Here is an 18,429-nt window from a genome sequence, read left to right on the forward strand (position 1 = left end):
TTTATTCATGTTTCTTCATTTGTGTTAATGAAAGCTGCTATTTTAAATGAACTTTACTTTCAAGAAAAAAATCTCAGAAAACCAATTTGAACTTCATGAAACAACTACAGTACTAATCTAACACACCTTGACTGATATTTATTATTATTTCCGGACTCATTATCTTACTGTATATGCTGGTGAAATGATTTTCAATAAACACATGATATTGATGAAAAAAATTATGATTATTAATGGATATAGACCAAATAGTGTGGGTGATAGGATGTATGGGTGTAGTGCAATGTAGGATGTTATTCAATGAACCCTAAAATTGTAGCTTGTTGTGAAGCATTGCATATTTTTGAATGTTTAAACAATGATTCTGATCTTCTTCCATAACTACTTGGTGATTCAGTACAAGAAATGAAAAATGAAGGCAAAATCAGCATTCAGCTGATAATTACAATAATAGTTGAAAACATAATGTAAATTAAATACTCTATAAATAATTTGTGTACTCTTATTGTTGATGTTATGATTGTAAAATAATTTAATCATAAAAATGTAAAATTAAATAAACTGCCTACATAGCAAAATCACCATGAAAAAATAAATTATCACGACATTTTATTTGATCATATTTCATAAACAATTACTCGATTTTGCCAAATGAAAAATAAAATCAGTTTTTTTTTTTAATTTTCACTTGGAACCATTCATTCATCATTTAATGAACAAGACTTATAATGTCTCCTATTAAAATTAATATGCAGTAAAATATCATGTGCTCTGTGTAAGCTTTATTGCTCATCAGATAATAGAGTAAAGGATCTTCTCAGTTATTTGTCACTACTGAATTGTGCACTTAAAACTAATGCTTTCATGAAAACTAAAACTAGAATTTTATAGAAAGTGCAGTTTTTATCCATGAAGGAATGGTATATGCGTTTGGTGTAATAGGTTTTTTGTGTGCATGTGTGTGTGTGTTTGTGAGCGTGCACACGGGTCTGTGTTACCAGTTTCCTCAAAAACTACTGGATCAATTTTGATGCGGTCTTTTATATTACATGGGTATCAGTTCAGAGCAGGTTCTTAGACATGTTTTACAGTTATAGACCACCAGAGGGTACTGCAGTAGATGTGTTTCTCTAAAACGGCTGAGCTGATTTTGATGTGGTTTTTTTACATTATATAGGTATCACCTGAGAGCAGGTTCTTAGATTAGTTTCACAGTTATAAGCTGCCAGGGAGCGCTGCAGTAGATGTGTTTCTCTAAAACGGCCGGGCCAATTTTGATAGAGTGTTTTTCATTACATAGGTATAACATCAGAGCAGGTTCTTTTCTTAGATTAGTTTTATGGTTATAAGCCACCAGGGGGTGCTGCAGTAGATGTATTTTTTCAAAATGGCTTTCTAACTACAGCAAGGCTACGTTATTGTGTGGATTATTAAATAATTAGCGCTGTTGAAGTATAGTAATCTTTCATCATCATCATCATCATCAGCCTATAAACGTTCCACTGCTGTTGGTCACAAGTCTACTAATCTTTAAAAAGTTATAAATAAAAAGCAAATTTTAAAAACACACACAATGAAAAAACGTGAAATAATTAAACAACTGTAGTTTCATCTTATAATCCTCTGTGAAATTGTTTTTAAGACATTAAAATTTTGATTGACTAGTGAGTGACTGTATACTACATATATAAACTTTAGTTATAATCATATTTACGTTTGATGATTAATTTAAATCTTAAGTTTTATTGTCTTAAAAACAATGTCACAGAGGATTATAAGGTAAAAATACAAATATTTAACGATTTCACGAAATCATTTTTTAATTTTCGTCGTGGGTTTTTACAATTTTTTTTTTTTTTAATTTTTATATAGTTTTATAAAGCTTTTTCCATATATTTTTTCTCCTTTTTTTATTTTAAATTACCGTTTCCCTTTGCGACTTCCCACGCGAAATATATAATCAGAATTACTATCACAATGTTACCAAATATCATAAAGATTGATTCAATAGTGGTTGCATAAAACTGCAATGATGTAAAAAAACATTTTATATTTTTTACCCTTTAAAATACTTAAATTAACAAAAATATCAAAACTGGTTTTTAGACATTTACATTCTAGTCTAGCCTATCCTAGAAAGCCTAAATCGAGTGGATATCTCGTTTTATATAGACTGAAGTGAAAAATTTGTAATCATTGTACACATTTTTTTGTTTCTTTTCCCCTTTCAAGATCGACTTTAAAAACTAGAAATTCAGTTTTTGATATTCACGTGAAGATTACACAAACCAAAAATCAAGTTTATAACCTCAGTTGTTACCGAGAAATAAAAAAGTAGTATATTTCATTATTACTTCATTTTAAACTTTTAAACTCGGAATTAAAAAAAAAAAAATCCTTCTTAATGCGCACTTACATCGTAAGAATAACGTGTATACAAATTCATTAATCTGTGAATCTCAAATTCATTAATTCATTAATCATTTCATTAATCTGTCTTCAGTAATTTATGCTGAGCATTGATGAATCTCTCACGACAATATGTTTATATATATATATATATATATCATGAGTGTGTTTTTCTTTTCAATAATTACATTTTAGAATCTGAAAATGGAAGATAATCAATTTTATTTTGTAATTAACGCAACTATGGTCCCAGTTGTTGTTATGCTTAAATTTAAATAACTAAAGTATTTTTAAGTATCTTGTATATTAAGGTTGGTACATTCGATATTTCAAATTTTTAAATGTAACGGCCAATAACAAAACAAATGACCACTAACAAAACAGAGCAAGTTCTCACCTGTTTTGTGAAGTAGTTGATTTAGTTGTAGGTGTTAAGTGAGTTTTATTTTAGATGTTATTGGTTTTTTAAAATTAAACAATGTCCTGGGAAAGTGTGCTGGTTAAGTGGGTAAGTCGTAGTTGATCAGATGGAATTATCACTAGTTCATTGTTGCGATTATGTATTACGGAATCTTAATTATGTGCAACTTTAAAGTATTGTGTTTTTAATGCCGAATTTTATGTTTTTTATTTAATTGTTTCAATATTTTTCTGTGTTTTTTTAAGTGAATCTATATAAAAGCGTGGACAACTAGTTTGAGCTCGAGTAACCTTTTTCTATAATTTTGAAAATAAAATTGTTTTAATCATTGAATGAACACTAGAATGTAATCATAAATAGGTGTTTATTAGACTTTTTCCTTCGCTAACTTGTGTAAAATATTTTAGGTTAGTTATTCATTATGTGGAAATGTATTTTACAGTATAATCAAATTATTCATTCAGTTGCTATTAAGCAAAGATGGTAAGAAACGTAAACAGGAGACAAGTTTAAAATTATGGTATTAATACTGTTAATAACTACTTATATTTTTAAGTAACTGTTGCAATAATCCATCCTTTAAAAACAAACATCTTTGAAGTTTGTCTAAATAATGACGCGACTAAAAGTATCAGTTTAAAGAATTAGATTGTAATATTGAATAGAATATTATTATTAATTGGGAATATTAAGAAATAAAAAGAGTTACAAGCTGTATATTAGTACCAATTAAATTATTTTTTTGTTTATTTTGCAGGTTAATTCTCTTGATTTATTACGTCAAATAGAGTCAATTGCCCAATTGTCAGATGGGGAATTTTTTGTCAAACTTGTGGAAAAATTGTAAGTAATTTTTTTTTAAATTATACCCCTGTGTGTGTGTGTGTCACACACACACACATATATAGCCCATATAAAAAATTTACTAAGTTCTGAAGTTGCATGACAACAGTTTAACATTATTGAAATTATATTGAAATTATTTTGAGTTACATTGAAATAACCGTTTTGGTGTTATTTGGTCTTTCAATAAATTACTAAAGTAGTAAGCAGTGGCAATGTTTTTGTTTTGTCTTTTGAAAGAGTAGTCTAATTTGAATCATCTCTAGTTTTGAAATTTGTTATGGTATGCAGTTCTGTATCCACCCCACACTGGGTAGATATTTATCTTAAAATTATTATTCCTTACATTATGTCAACTTTAATTAGTTGCAATGTAGACAGTGCCATATTGTGTCATAAAACATCTATGTTGTATATAATTGCAGCATAATTTTTATTATATGTATTCAGGTTTAATATAATTAATTCATTTCAATTTGGAAAAATTGTAATGTATTTAATGCAAAGACTTATTTAATTTTTGAGGTTAAATTCTGTTGTTTGTATTTAAGAATTTACTTGGGATTCGTATGGAATTACATTTTATCAATATAAAATTAATGTTTAATATTAATTGAAAGCGTTTTATATAGATTAAATGTATACCCAGTTTCTGGTGTTTAGATGTTTATATTCTAGTCAGGATTAGCAAAATAATTAGGGATTTAGGTTAAAAACTTGCTAAACTCAGAGTTAGGAGGTCAGCTTGGATCTCTGTAATCTTGTTATTAACATTAGATGAAGTAACTCTGTGATCTGCTGGTTAGATGTAAAATTCATTTTCACTAATTAAATTGGTTAAGAATAAGCTTCATAATTTTATTTATATGTATTCAGCATTTATCTTTTCCTCTTAAAACTGACCTGTCTATTTTTTTGTGGAAGAAGTTTTTATCTCGGATTGTGTTTAGTTGTGAAATCTGTAGTTAAGAAACATGTATATGAAAATGGCTTAATGTGTATTTACAAATATCACTATTTACTCAACTGAGGTAGTTGGGGGTGTATTCAGTTTAGATAGATAAAAAACCAGATAACTGGTAAAACAGACCTTGGCTTTACCAAATTTAGTCAAAACTATAAAATGCTCATTTACCTGCTACTTGGTGTATAGTTCTGTGCCTACTTCATATCCTTTGCTTTTTTGTGAGTAGTATTGTAATATCTGTGAAACTTATTTGTTTACGAGTTCATAACTTTTATTTTTCATCTAATGTATCATAGAAAATAATATTCAGTATTGCCATTTAACGTACGCTTTTCAGTTGTGTATAGTATATATACATAAAACAAAATTGGTTTTAATACCAAAGGCTGAAATTGTATACTGAGTAACATGATTAGAAATGTTTTTGGTTTTACTATAATGTACAGTTTTATATTTATTAAAAGATATATTTGGTAGTTACAGTTTAGATTAAATAATCTTTTCTGTTGGACATATTTAAATTCTTAGGAAAAATTAATGATTCTTTTTTTTTAATTATCTTGTTGCATAATTAATGACAATATGTGACAAAAAATATAAAATGACAATAAAAAATATCAATATGACAATATTTATTATTGTCATATCAATAGTATTATTAAAAAGTGATATAGAATTTTGATGCTTTATGTAGTGACCTGATATTATAGAAAACAATGCAACATAGGAAAACTGATAACAAATGTGTAGAGCAGTAACATATACCTATTATTTATTATACTTGTTGCTTTTTTCTTACATAGCAAATTTCATAAAATGATTTGACTTATAAATTAAAAAAAAACTTTACTTACTTTTGTATTTAGCTGAATTCCTCCCTCTGCTATTTCCTGTATCCCATTTGCTTCTTCTGTTTTACATCCCAGAGCTTCCTAATTTTCATTGTGGTTTCAGAGTACCCTTCTTCAGAATCAGATGCTATGATCTCTAGAATGCAGTTTACTCTAGAATCTGGTTGACATAAAATCATTCATTTTTGACCACCTGTCCTTTCTCATCATCCTCTATTAATATCACAAAAAATACAATATTTAACCTCATCAAATATTGCATTTGCTTATCATTTTCTGTGCGTATCATATTTCTTTTCCTGTAAGCTGCAGGCAGATTTTTTAAATGTAGAAACAAAAAAATTTATACATATTTTTAAGGACCACTAAAATCTAATTCCAACATTTACAGTTGGTCTTTGATTTATTTAATTTTGCATTCTAGAAGCTTTTGCATAAGATGAATTATATAAATCAGACTAATTTTTTAGAAAATGTTTTAATATGCAATTGTTTGTCTAACTTTACGAATAGACTTATAAATGGGAAACTTAAGTTAAAAATTATCTATTTTATAGTTTTCCATCATAATATTAATAAAAAAAAACTAGAATAAGTTAAATAATAACAGTTTCTTACTGTATATTATGGTTTAATTATATTTTTAATTCTACCAACGTAAACCACCTAGTTCAGACTAGTGAGATAAAACATTTTTTACCTTAATTTTATCATGATAATTCTTTCACAGGATCCCGCATCCTCAGTCATGATTGAATTCATTTTATTAAAGTGCACATTAAAAAATTTTCTTTACAGTACTGTAATGAACATTACAACATGTGCATGGTTTTTTTTTTAATGATACAATATATAATTTTAATGTGCAATTTATTAAAATGGATATTTTACTGATTCAAAACTTTTATTATAAATATAGCATAAAATAATAAAATACTATTTATGTATCTTTTATATATGGTCTCAGATGTTAAAAGTTATTTTAGGTTTAAATCTTTTACTGTTGAACAAGTATTTTGTTATAAACAGCGTAAGATTAAGTAAATGTCTTTTATCTAGATAAGTCAACATGATTGTTAAGGTGTTAAGCCCTAATTGGATTTTTGAAGTAAACATTGTTTAAAAAATGTATTAAGCACAGGTACTTTGCTATTAGTTTTAAAAGAATTAAAATAGTGCATATCTCTAAAAACTATATTTTTATCTCATTTGTGTTGGCAGTGTCAAGAGATTTTTTGTGTTTTTAATTTATGATCATATATCCTCTTATTTTTACCAGTGGATAGGTTTTGGTTTTGTATGCATGCCGTACAGGTGATGCTGTAGCATTATTTGAGACTCAGTTAAAAATATTGAAGGGAAATTAATGTGTTTTAGATTCTAAGGTATTTTAACACTTTTACATAGCATTCTTTTGAGTAAATTGCAGTTTTGTATGCTTCTGTTTGCTAGGTTAACAATTTTGACTTAATCTTAAAACAGATCAACATAAATATTTTAAAAGTCAAACAATTATTCATTATATGGCAGTTGGATCACTTAATAAACTTCCAGTTGCAATTAAAGATCTGTCATTTAAATAGTTTAAGAACAGAGCAAAACATATTTATATATGCAACTGTCCATATATTTTGTAGAATAATTATTTCAGTATTTGTTGTAAAAAGTTACATCGCTTATTAATTATGTGTTGTAAATTAATTGTCATCTCTGGTCCTACATAAGTTCATATTAAATCTTTATTAAAGTCAATCGCATTTGTGAGATGATTATTGTATTTTAGTAATATCTGTGATAATAAATGTATTGCATTACGTCTTTTAATCATTTTATATTTTTGGTTGTTGAAACCAATGATTAATATTTGTTTTTATTTTTCAGAGAAATAAAGGGTTGTGGAGGGAAAAAACCCAACAGCTTTTTGCTTACTTCATACCTAAAAGGTAAACTATGAAGTAATAATTGTTAATGCATTTATGTGTATAGAAATTGTTTATCTTTTAGCTGCTGATAATTTCTCTTATCAAACAATTAATACATTTTTAATAATTTTATCTGTTGTTTCCAAACTAATTTAAATAATAAAAAAGAATCAGTTGTTACATTATAGCATCAGTTTTACGGATATACTTGATTTGAATGTTATTTTCTGCCCTTCCAAATTAGTAGTTGACGTTTCAGATTACCTTCATTCTCAAAATTACTTTTAGCACTCCAGTTTTGAGAATGGAGGTACTGCAAAACTACAAATGCTAGAGTGACAGTACTAGGAAGGGCAGAAAATAACACTTAAATCAATTATGATAATCCTAGTGGAATTATAAAATGTGAACGATTATAGATGTGAGATTGCCATGTAGTACGGTATACTAATGTATATTTATTTCATTGCTGTGCATAGTAATTGCTTATATGCATAGCACACCATAAATATGCACTTTTGGTATTACAGCTGTTAGGGAAGTATTGCAATTATAAAGTTCAGATTTTCTCAATCTTGGTAGGCTTATGATGATACTGGTGCTTGCAATATATCAAACATATTTAAAAAACTTGGTCAGTTCAAAAAATTACTCCATGAATTTAATTTAATAACTTAGCTGTGTGAAACAGAACTTAACTTTGCATTTTAATTGAATATACCATTATTTGATGCTAATAGAGTAGTCTGTACGCCCACCACATCTCACTCTATTAATTTTTAAATGAATAGAACTAAATGGTGTTTTGCTGGGAAATTATGAATATTGGATTCTATTTTGTTCTATTGCCTTTTCTAGACCTTTTTATATGCAATTAAATATAACGCTTAATTAGGGCATTATAGAGAAAAAAAAATTGTTTTTATTTTAATTACTATAATTTAAAAAATATTATATTTCCAAAACTTCATCTTCATAGTAAACAGTAATAGTAACTGAATAACTTCCAGTTATTCCATACATGTGAATTTTTCTGTAGTCTCCATGTTGTTTTTTTTAATTTTTGTAAGACTTTTATCTGTACTGTAGTGTGTGAGAAAAATTAAGTTTGAAATAAATCTGTATAATGAAATAAAATGTACTTTGAAAGTTTCATAACAATCTGAGGAAAAAAAGCTAAAATAAAAATCTATTTTTGATATGAATGAGGACAATCAAATAGAACATTGTGCCACCAATCTAAAGTTATATAAACTTTAATTGTTAATTTTTCATGTTGCTGACCTTTTAAATTTATTTTTAGGTATCTTTCCAGAGTTTGTTGCAGAAAGAACACTTTTGATACCAGTGACAAAGTCTGTAAATCCTGATTCACAAACCACTGAAATAGATAAAAAAGAGCTAACTTATATTACATCAGCCCTTTTAATAGCAACAACATTACATACTTCTGATGATTTTTATAGAAATTCATTACTTAAATTTGAAGAATCTCTGCAAATACAAGTGAAACGATTTTTGGAAGAAACCTGTGGGAAGAAAATTGTTAGATCAACTTTAAGTAATGCGATTCAAAAGTCGAGCAGTGGTAATTATATTTTTTTAAGTTGTAAGTGCTTTGTTGATAATACGTATGAAAATTAGTTGTATGAAAAAAATTAATTTATGAAAAAGTGTTTTTTTTTTCAACATGTAACTCAGGAATAGTTAAAGCAATTTAGGTGATTCATTTGCAAAATTATTATTAATTTACTAATTAATTGATTACACATGTGTTGTGGGTAATTATGAAACTTGTGTGAATAGGTTGATTTTTAAGCATATTAATAAATCATTTTCGTAGCTTAATCTGCTTGCTTGGCTATATGTGAATCACTCAAAATTATTTACACTAGTGATTTGCTATTAAGTAGTAATATTGTTATTTTAAATTAAGCTATAATAGAAAAAAATAAATTTTACAAAAAACCCTTATTAATGATTTTTAATACTGAAATGTATTATAAAAAAAATTAAGTAAATTAATTTTATTAAAATAGAATTTTATTCTAGTTATTTAAGGTTACTTAAATTAAAAATATGTGTGATGTCATTTTTTATATCTATAATAATCACTATAACTTACTACATTCACTGTAATTTTTTTGGAATCATTAAAGTTTTATTCTATTCTGTTTGTAATGTCTTTAGCATATAGGTATATTCCGTAGTGTGTTGGATTACATTATTTGACTCATACTAATTTAACTTCATCTGTAACTTTGACTTTGAGTACTAATATAAAATATATTTCTCATACCGACATGTTTTTACCTCCCTCTGTTGCTTGTAAAAATGTTACTAAATGTACTAGCCAATGTGATAGCAGCATGAAATCAATGTCATGGCAGCAGTATTGCTGAACGTGCTAGTAACAGTCATTTTTTTGCAAGGTTTAGGGTAAGTTGTAAATTGTACCCCTTGATTGAATTTGATAGTTCTATAACACCTGAAACATTTTAGGTAGAGGCACTCTGGAAGTGATCAGATTACAGTAGTGTCCTAAAAAATATTAATACTATAATTTTTTATCTTTTAACAAACAAAAAACATTTTTAAATCATATGCTTACAGATTTATTTTTCTAATAAAAATAGATAAGTTAGTAATATTTCTCTTTTATATGAATCAGTATCTTAATTTGTTGATTATAGTTACTAAAGCTATTCATTATAAAAATATTTTCTTGTCATGGTGATGTTTATTAGATAACAAACTATTGCTGTGTGCATTGATTTGAATCTGGTGATGTTCATATAAAGTTATAGTGTTCAAATAGCATTAATAAGTGATTATTATTTTATAAACAGTTTTAAATTGTGATAATATACTTGCCTCCATTTGTAATTCTCATTTTAATTTATAATTCAAGTCATGAAAGTTAATTTTACTGAAGAGGTTTTTGAAAATAGATAATAATATTGGCTTTAACAGTTAAATGATAGTATTTTGTAATACTGTGTGTTTGTGTGTTAAGTATGTTTGTATGTGTATTTGTGTGTTGAGTATTTTCAGATTGATTTAATTTTTTTATAATTTAATTTAAAAAGTTTCCTTTGGATGGACTTCCTTCTTGGCGCTTACATCCCATAGACCTGTCTGCACTTAAGAGGCCAAACATGGGCACTTTTATCTACTTCTTTGAAGTAAATACTTTGAATAAATTAATAATGGTTAACAGTATGAAAAAAATATGAAACAGTATGAAAATATCTGTTATTCAGATATTGTTAAGTCTTCTTTTTTGATCAGTTTACAAAGTATAAATCTTAATTAAGGCTCTCCTGAATGAACCTGGAGATATTGTGTAAGAGATGGAAATTCAAACTTATCATAACTGTTTTTAGGTATGTCTCTACTTCCAGTTCTTGATTTGATTGTTAATAATTATTGTGGAAATTGAAAATGTTCCACCAGATTATTTTAAGTTTGAAGTATTTTTATTAATTCAGTTGCTGATTCTCCAAACTAAAATGGTTATAAATGCCTGATTTATAAAAATGAAATGTATGAAGAAGGAACAGCTTTCATGTCAGGTATATTAGGAAAGGTTTAGGTATACAATGAGTCTTTTCAGCTTTAATACTGTTTTTTTTAATGTAAGCAAATAGCTGATCATTAATGTCAAATCTTAATGTCTTTTTTTTTTACAACATTTGTTTGATTGCAGTTTTGCTCCTCGAAAACTGTGATACACCACTGTCTTCTAAGGATACCAAGAAGAAGAGAAATAGCACTCCATTGAAAGGATTTTTCTGTGAATTTGAGGTAATGTAATATAATTATTCATTGCTGGATTGGCTAGTGGCTTCTTGCTTCCTATGATATTCTGTCACACTAACCCCCTCCACTGTTCTATTAGCAGTGTCAGTGCTGCTTCAAATGCTGTGCATAGAACTACTGTGCACCTATGTGTTTGTTTGTTAAACTTTATTGGTTAATAATTAATTCTGAAATTTTGCTTAAATTAATAATATGGTACCACAGGCAAGAAATGTCAGGAATTTTTAGAAAAAAGTCAGGAAAAATTGCAAAAAATCTCAGAGAATTTAATTTTTGCTATCAAATTAAGATTATGTTAGTTATAAAGTATTTTTTAAGATTATGTTAGTTATTAATAAAATATTTTTGAAGTAATGCCAAAATATATTTGATATACTTTTCTGGTGTCAGGAAGTGGTGACCCCATGCTCCTATGTCATTAACCCTGGCCTTGCACCGTACTTTGATAGCATTCTGCAAATATGTTAATGATGACAAAATATTTTTCAAGTAAATGTTAATAACATTTGTTTTCTGTACAAAATATAAGGTATTCTGTTCTAGTTTTCTGTATTAATTTTAGTCACAGTGATTTTAGTTTTTCTTTAAGTTGTGATCACACATATATTCTTTGTTAGTGAAAGCTGTGTTTCTTAGCATTTTTATGCAAACCAATTTACTAAATATTGTTTTTTGTTTATTTTGCAAAATAATGTGGGCTAGATTTTGTGAAACATTTTTACCAATCTTAGGTGCAATTCAGTTATTAAAAAAAATTGTTTTAGTTAGTTTTTATTTCTTATCTGTGTTACTTTTATTTACCATGTTGTTCCTTTTTATACAAGAAACTTAAATATATATTTTTTTTGTACTTTGTAGTGTGTTTTACTGAAACAATTTATCACAAAAAATAGCCTAATTTTAAATGTATATATTGTAAAAAAGAGAATCATTAAAAAATAAACTTTTAAATTGAATGTAATAATAAAAAAAGGCATGAGTTGGGCAGCTATGGGGATGGTGGATCCTACAAAAAAAAAAAATTATATATTCTGTGGAGTAAACAGCAATACCATAACATATGAAAATCAGGAAATTTTTACTACATTGGTCAGGAAAAATGAATCTTAAAATTCAGTGTGAATCTGTATATACAAGGGTTTATCTCTAAAGCAGTGATTCCCAAACTGTGTGCTGCAGTGCCCTGGGGAGCTGCGGCCTCTTCACAGGGGCGCTGCAAAATATTGTAAAAGCTTCATAATTGATTGAATCAAGATATTTATAATTATTAATTTAATGTTAATGAAGTAAAAAAACAATGAAGATTGTTTAGGGCACCATGGAAAAATTTTAATTGATAAAGGTTGCTGTAACTCGGAAAATTTTGGGAACCACTGCTCTAAAGTAAAGACTGCTGGGAAAATTCTCTCCTTAAGGTTGGCGAGCTTGTGTTGTTCATGGCCACACTAGTAATGTACACACTGCATTATTGTCTGTAAGTTGTCAGGTTTAGTATCTTTGATTATGGTATAAAATGAATAGGAAAATCTGTGTTGCCACAGACTGTGAAATATGAGGAGTCATATGTTTTTTAAACCATCAAAATATGAAGCCGGCTGGAATTCATTGGCAGTTGGTTGCTGGGTACGGTGATAATGTAATGAATAAAAAAAAATATCCAAAAATGTTGTTAAAGGTTTAGAAATAATAGAATTAATATGCATGATAAAGAATGTTTGGGGAGGTCTCGATAATCACCCAGACTTGTTGAAACACATCGATGATGGAATAAAAAAATATCGTCACTCAATGATTTCCAACCTGGCTCATTTTTTTCCTGATGTTTCAAGAGCTGTTTGTTATTGGTCACAGTTCATGACCATTTAGGCTTAAGAAAGGTTTGTGCATGTTTCGTACCACACATCTTAACAGAACATCACAAAAAAAATTTGAAGGGATCTGCTTTGGAATTTTTGTGCGCTGCACAGAAAAAGGTGATGAGTTCCTTAATTCAGTTGTTAGCGGCGATGAAACATGGATTTTATATTACACATCAGAGAGAAAATGGTAGTCAAGTGAATGATGTCATTCTCCATCAGCAACCAGGCCAATAAAGATCAAGCCACAGCCATTTGGATGCAAACTGATTGCCACAGTCTTTTGGGATCAGTTTGGCATACTGCTGATTGATTTCATGCCATTTGGAATGACTATAAATGTAGAAGCTTACTGCAAAACTCTGTGTAAGTTATGGTGTGCCATTCAAAATCGGCAACGTGGGTGGCTGATCAATGGCATCACACTGCTGCATGATAATGCACATCCACATGTTGTGGGTCTGACACGTGATTTACTGAGAACATTTGGATGGGAAATTTACGATCACCCATCATATAGTATGGATTTTGCTCCTTCTGATTACCATTTGTTTGGGAAATTGAAAGAACTTTTCAGTGGTAAGTAATTGTAGGTGACAATGAACTTAAAAATGCTGTTAATCAGTGGTTAAATGGCGGCAGAAGAATACGACAAGGGTATATTGAAGCTAGTGTATTGCTGCGATAAATGTCTTCATTCATGTGGCATATATATAGAGATTTAGTTTAAGAGAAGTAAAAAATACTTATAAAGTTTTCAAAATAAATGTTTTTATAATGAAACCTTTTTTACTTTAGAGATAACTTGTACTTGGGTATTTGTGTGTGTCAATTTTTTTGCAGCTATCAGTTTTTTGGCAGTTTTGTTCAAAATGAACGATTGAAAAATTAAACCATGTTTATTTCTATTATCAGACGTTCAGTACAGTTTTGGTAGATGAAGTAATATGAATGTGTCCTTGCTAGTTTAAGGTCAACCTTGCATAAAACTGACTTAGTACAGCCAAGTAGATAATTACCATTATGTAGTTCATTTTACTTGACAATCAAAAGAGATAATAATTTAAAAAAAGAAAAACTGTAACAGTTGTTAAAAATATTGTTTACCTTTTACATGGCTTTTAAAGAGGAGGTTATAATTCAATCTATGTATTTTTTAAAATTTTTGTTCATGCGTAACTTTTTTCCTAATAATCCAATTGAAATAAATAAATCTTGTTGCAGTCAATGCAGCTGCTTTTTGTAGTGGTACCATGATGTTGAAACGTTTTTAGACACACCAACTTCAAAAAAGGAAGTTATGTATTTGACCCATTAATTTTTTTATGTTTGTTCATTCATAACTTTTTTCCTATTAATCACATTGTAATAAATCCCTTTGCGATGCAGCTGCCTTTTATGGTGGTACCATGATGTTGAAAAAATTTTTAGACACAAAATTGATCTGAAAATCTGACAAAAAATTTTTTTCCCGTCCAGCAGGTAGGTGGGTAGGGATAGTGGGAATCCCTCCTATATTCTTGTGTTTGTCATGTTAGATAATGTTATATGGTCTTCTGTAGGGTAGGTAATGTGAATTTCTGCACAAGATATGTAGCATTGTTAATACAATCTTCAAAATTCAAGATACCTCATCTTAAACCTTTAAGATCCAATACACATTATATATAATATACAGTATCTGTAGGAAAAGGCGGAATCTTATAATTCTATATATGTGCATCACATTACACAGATGTTTGTGGTTTTTCAAGGTTGGACAACTAAGGTAAACTATCTAAGCTTCTGACTTGACTTAGAGCAACATAACCTTGTTCTTTTGCAAATACATTTTTTCCCTAAATCTACTACAGCTCTATTTAATGCTGTATCTTGCAATTTGTGCACTGTTACACCTCAGCTTAAAATTAAAGGTAGCATACATTGTTGGGTAAAGTTAACAAAAAACACAGCTCGTATTTGCCAAAAGAAATTGGACTTTAATGAGAAAGAAAACAATTGAACTTATGTTAAGTCATAACCTTAAAAACTAAAAAGAAATTATGAAATTAACATAACTTAATGATACTTAATAAATATCAGCTGAATCAATATATGAATACTGATATTAAATGAGAAAATACATGAATATACATTTTTCAAATACATATTTTGAAAATCTACAATTTAACAAAGCCTGAAAACAAGAGAACATAAAACAACTTATTTACAATTATAAAACTTAGAAAAACATAACATAAATAAACATAGTATGACTATGCAATTGCATTACTAACATATGCTGTAATATTAAAAAAATTAGCAATGAACAAATGTCATTAACTTAGAAAAATAAATTACAGTAAATTTTAATTGGCACTTGCCTTTTCTAATTTATGAGCATCATCAAACTTAGCGTTAAATAATTAAAACTAGCAATTCTAGTTTAGTGTAGAAAAAAGTCCACAATAATATTCTAGTACAAAAAAAGTTAATTACAATAATCAAATTGAAATAAGTAAACATATAAGTAGAGTTCATATTAGTAAACAAGCTTTCTTGAAAATATAAAATTACAAAGAAGTCCTAAAACATAACTGCACATCAGGAGTAATTTGCTTTAGGTTAATTTAAGAGAAGTAATATGAATACAGTTCATGAGTAGAAAAGAAATAATCTCGGCGATTAACAAGTTACAAGATTAAATTATAGAGTTAATTACAATAACAACAAATTGTAATAATTAAGCACGTAAAATAGGTTGCAGCTTAACGATGACATAACCTTATATAAGCCACCTGTAAAATAAATAATAAATGGTTTTTAAACTAAACTTGAAATTTAAATGCGTAAAGGTACGATGAACTGAATGTTCCACAAATTTTAATGATAAAATAACTGTTTAACATAGTAAATAATGAAAATTGAACTTGCCTGTAGCACACAAATATTAGCAAGAGACAAACTTGTGAATGAAGGTAAATGAATACATACAGTAATCCTGGACGTAGTCCGCAGTGGTGTATCAGGAATGCAGGGGTGAGACGTAGTTTAGAGGTTGAGCAGGACGTGGCGTCTCAAAAATTTAGCAACGAGTTTGGAGAGATTCTGCATAGATGAAAATGTAATCAGCAGCTCAAGAAGATTCGGCGTCTATAGAATTGGCAGTATGTAGTGACTGAAACACTTTCGACAGAGAAGTAATATAGTGAATTTGAAGAATAACTTAACAAAAAAACGAGGCTGGACGAACATAGAAAACTGAAATCACGAAAAACTGACGAGTAGAACTAGAGAATATTTTGACAGAGAAATACCGCAACGTTTATGAAGACGAAGAAAGTATTAACAATATACGAGCGAAAGAGAACATCGAAGCCTGGTCCTCCAAGTCTGGAGGACCAGGATCCGCACAGCGTGAAAGTCAGGACTAGAATGAACAAAGGTGGCGTGGTGAGAGGTAGGGGAAGCGAACAAAGCAATGGACAGAAGAGTGTGTGTGTGTGTGTGTTGACAACAAGAGTAGTGTCTTAGTGTTAGTATGAAAACGATTAGAGAAAACGTGCAGAATTCAGGAACGAAGACATAACAAAAATAATTTACAAGCAAGCAGACTACTAAAGAATTACGTAAGACAGATAAAATAAATTTCTGAATACGCAAGTTGAAGAAATGACATCAGGGCAAACAAAGAGAAATAGACTTCTAGGAACTATGACAATATTGAAATTGGTTGAGAATAAAAAACACTTAAGAATAATATATATATATTAAGACTAAACAGCAATAAATAATGCGAGATATGAAATACGTTGACACCAATACGATGATGCAATCAGCAAGTCAAACTGGAGGCTGGGAGAAATGATATCGAAAACAAACCCAAACAATCTATTTAAAAAATACACATAGATAAGCCTTACAAAAATGCAAAATAAAATTACCAAGCCTGTAAACTACAAGACTCGACCATAACCTGGAATTCATTGGAATAAAACGACTTTACGCAAACGGCATAAACATACGTCTTTTTACATCTCTATATCCTTTAGTTTAAAATGTTGTACTTAATAGTAATAGCTTGAAATGTATTTACTGCTGTACAAAAACCCTCATCTTTAATTTTTGTAGCTACTGTTTCATTATAGAATCTATTAACACAGTTTTTGGTAATTCAACTCTTTCAAGTTGGTCCTTTCGTAGGACAAGGCATTTGAATTTCTTTACAACTCCCATATTGTCGTTAACTGAACCATCAGAAATTGATGCATCACTCCTTAACATAACTCTTAAACTCTTTGCCAGTTGTATATGCAACAGACCACCACAGTTTTTGACATCTACCAGAATAACATTCCTGGGAGGAGGTTTCCCATATATTGCAGCTTCTTGTATTCATCAATAGCTTTAATAATATAAACTCATTGTTTTTTTATATCATATCATTATATTCATCAACTAATTTAATAGTTGGGAATATTCTTGCAGTGTTTCCATCTGCAAATTCGTCTGTTAAAGTTATTCTCTTTACGCACAGCATTTCTAAAACGCAAGTTATTTAATAAATCAATGAACTCAATGCCATTTCTTTGTCTTAGGTTTATTGTTAGTTCGCAAAATGAAAACTGATGCCTCAGATTTATATTTACTTCACACCATGGAGGTTTAACAAAAACACCAATGTGGCCTTTTGACTGGAGGCAGCTGCATTATATCACCAAAAACCACATTAACTCCACCAAATAACTTATCATTATTAATCAGACAGAAAATTATGAAATGATTATTTAAAAAAGAAAAAAAAATTGACTGACATCAAAATGTGCTAAAAAGTAAGAAATAATTTTGTCCAAATAATTAATTCCTTAGACACTTTTTTTTTTACAAAATTAATTTCTAGATGTAATATAAATTTGTTCTATAGTACTATATATGTATACTTCTTAAAAACCAGTGTTGATAAGTAAATTCATATTTATGTACTTTGATTTTTTTTCTGTTGATGATTACTACGTATTTTTTATATTTGCCTTCTATAGGCCCATTCAAGTACCACATAAGTATGATCATGTATTTTGGCGCCATTCAAAAAAGTGTAAAGGAATTAAGTATTTGGACAAAATTATTTATTATTTTTAGTACATATTGATGTCGGTTGAAAATTTTGAAAACTGAAAATTTTAATGAGTCATTACATCAATATGCCTGTTCTGAAATGAAGTTATTAATTAATATATTTTATTCCTAACTGCAAATTTTAATATCACATTATAATATAATCGATTAGGATCAATTATCTCTTCCTTGAATTTCTGGTCTTCATTGTAACTTTATCGAAAGCCTTGATTGTTTGTTCAAT

General features: G+C 28.5%; 1 protein-coding gene across 3 annotated transcripts in view; it reads left to right on the plus strand.

Moving 5' to 3' along the window:
- The first annotated feature begins 2,794 nt into the window (after positions 1–2,794).
- The window catches only part of LOC142321483 (uncharacterized), a 115,875-nt gene continuing 100,240 nt past the window's right edge, over positions 2,795–18,429 (plus strand). For all 3 annotated transcript variants that reach the window (XM_075359608.1, XM_075359617.1, XM_075359598.1), the window contains exons 1-5: positions 2,795–2,917; positions 3,588–3,673; positions 7,373–7,434; positions 8,717–9,001; positions 11,123–11,220. In XM_075359608.1, the coding sequence (XP_075215723.1) occupies positions 2,888–2,917; positions 3,588–3,673; positions 7,373–7,434; positions 8,717–9,001; positions 11,123–11,220 (561 nt within the window). In that variant the 5' untranslated portion in view covers positions 2,795–2,887. The remainder of the gene's footprint in view (positions 2,918–3,587; positions 3,674–7,372; positions 7,435–8,716; positions 9,002–11,122; positions 11,221–18,429) is intronic.

This window comes from Lycorma delicatula, chromosome 1 (assembly GCF_047948215.1).
Source record: "Lycorma delicatula isolate Av1 chromosome 1, ASM4794821v1, whole genome shotgun sequence".
Classification (NCBI taxonomy): domain Eukaryota; kingdom Metazoa; phylum Arthropoda; class Insecta; order Hemiptera; family Fulgoridae; genus Lycorma; species Lycorma delicatula.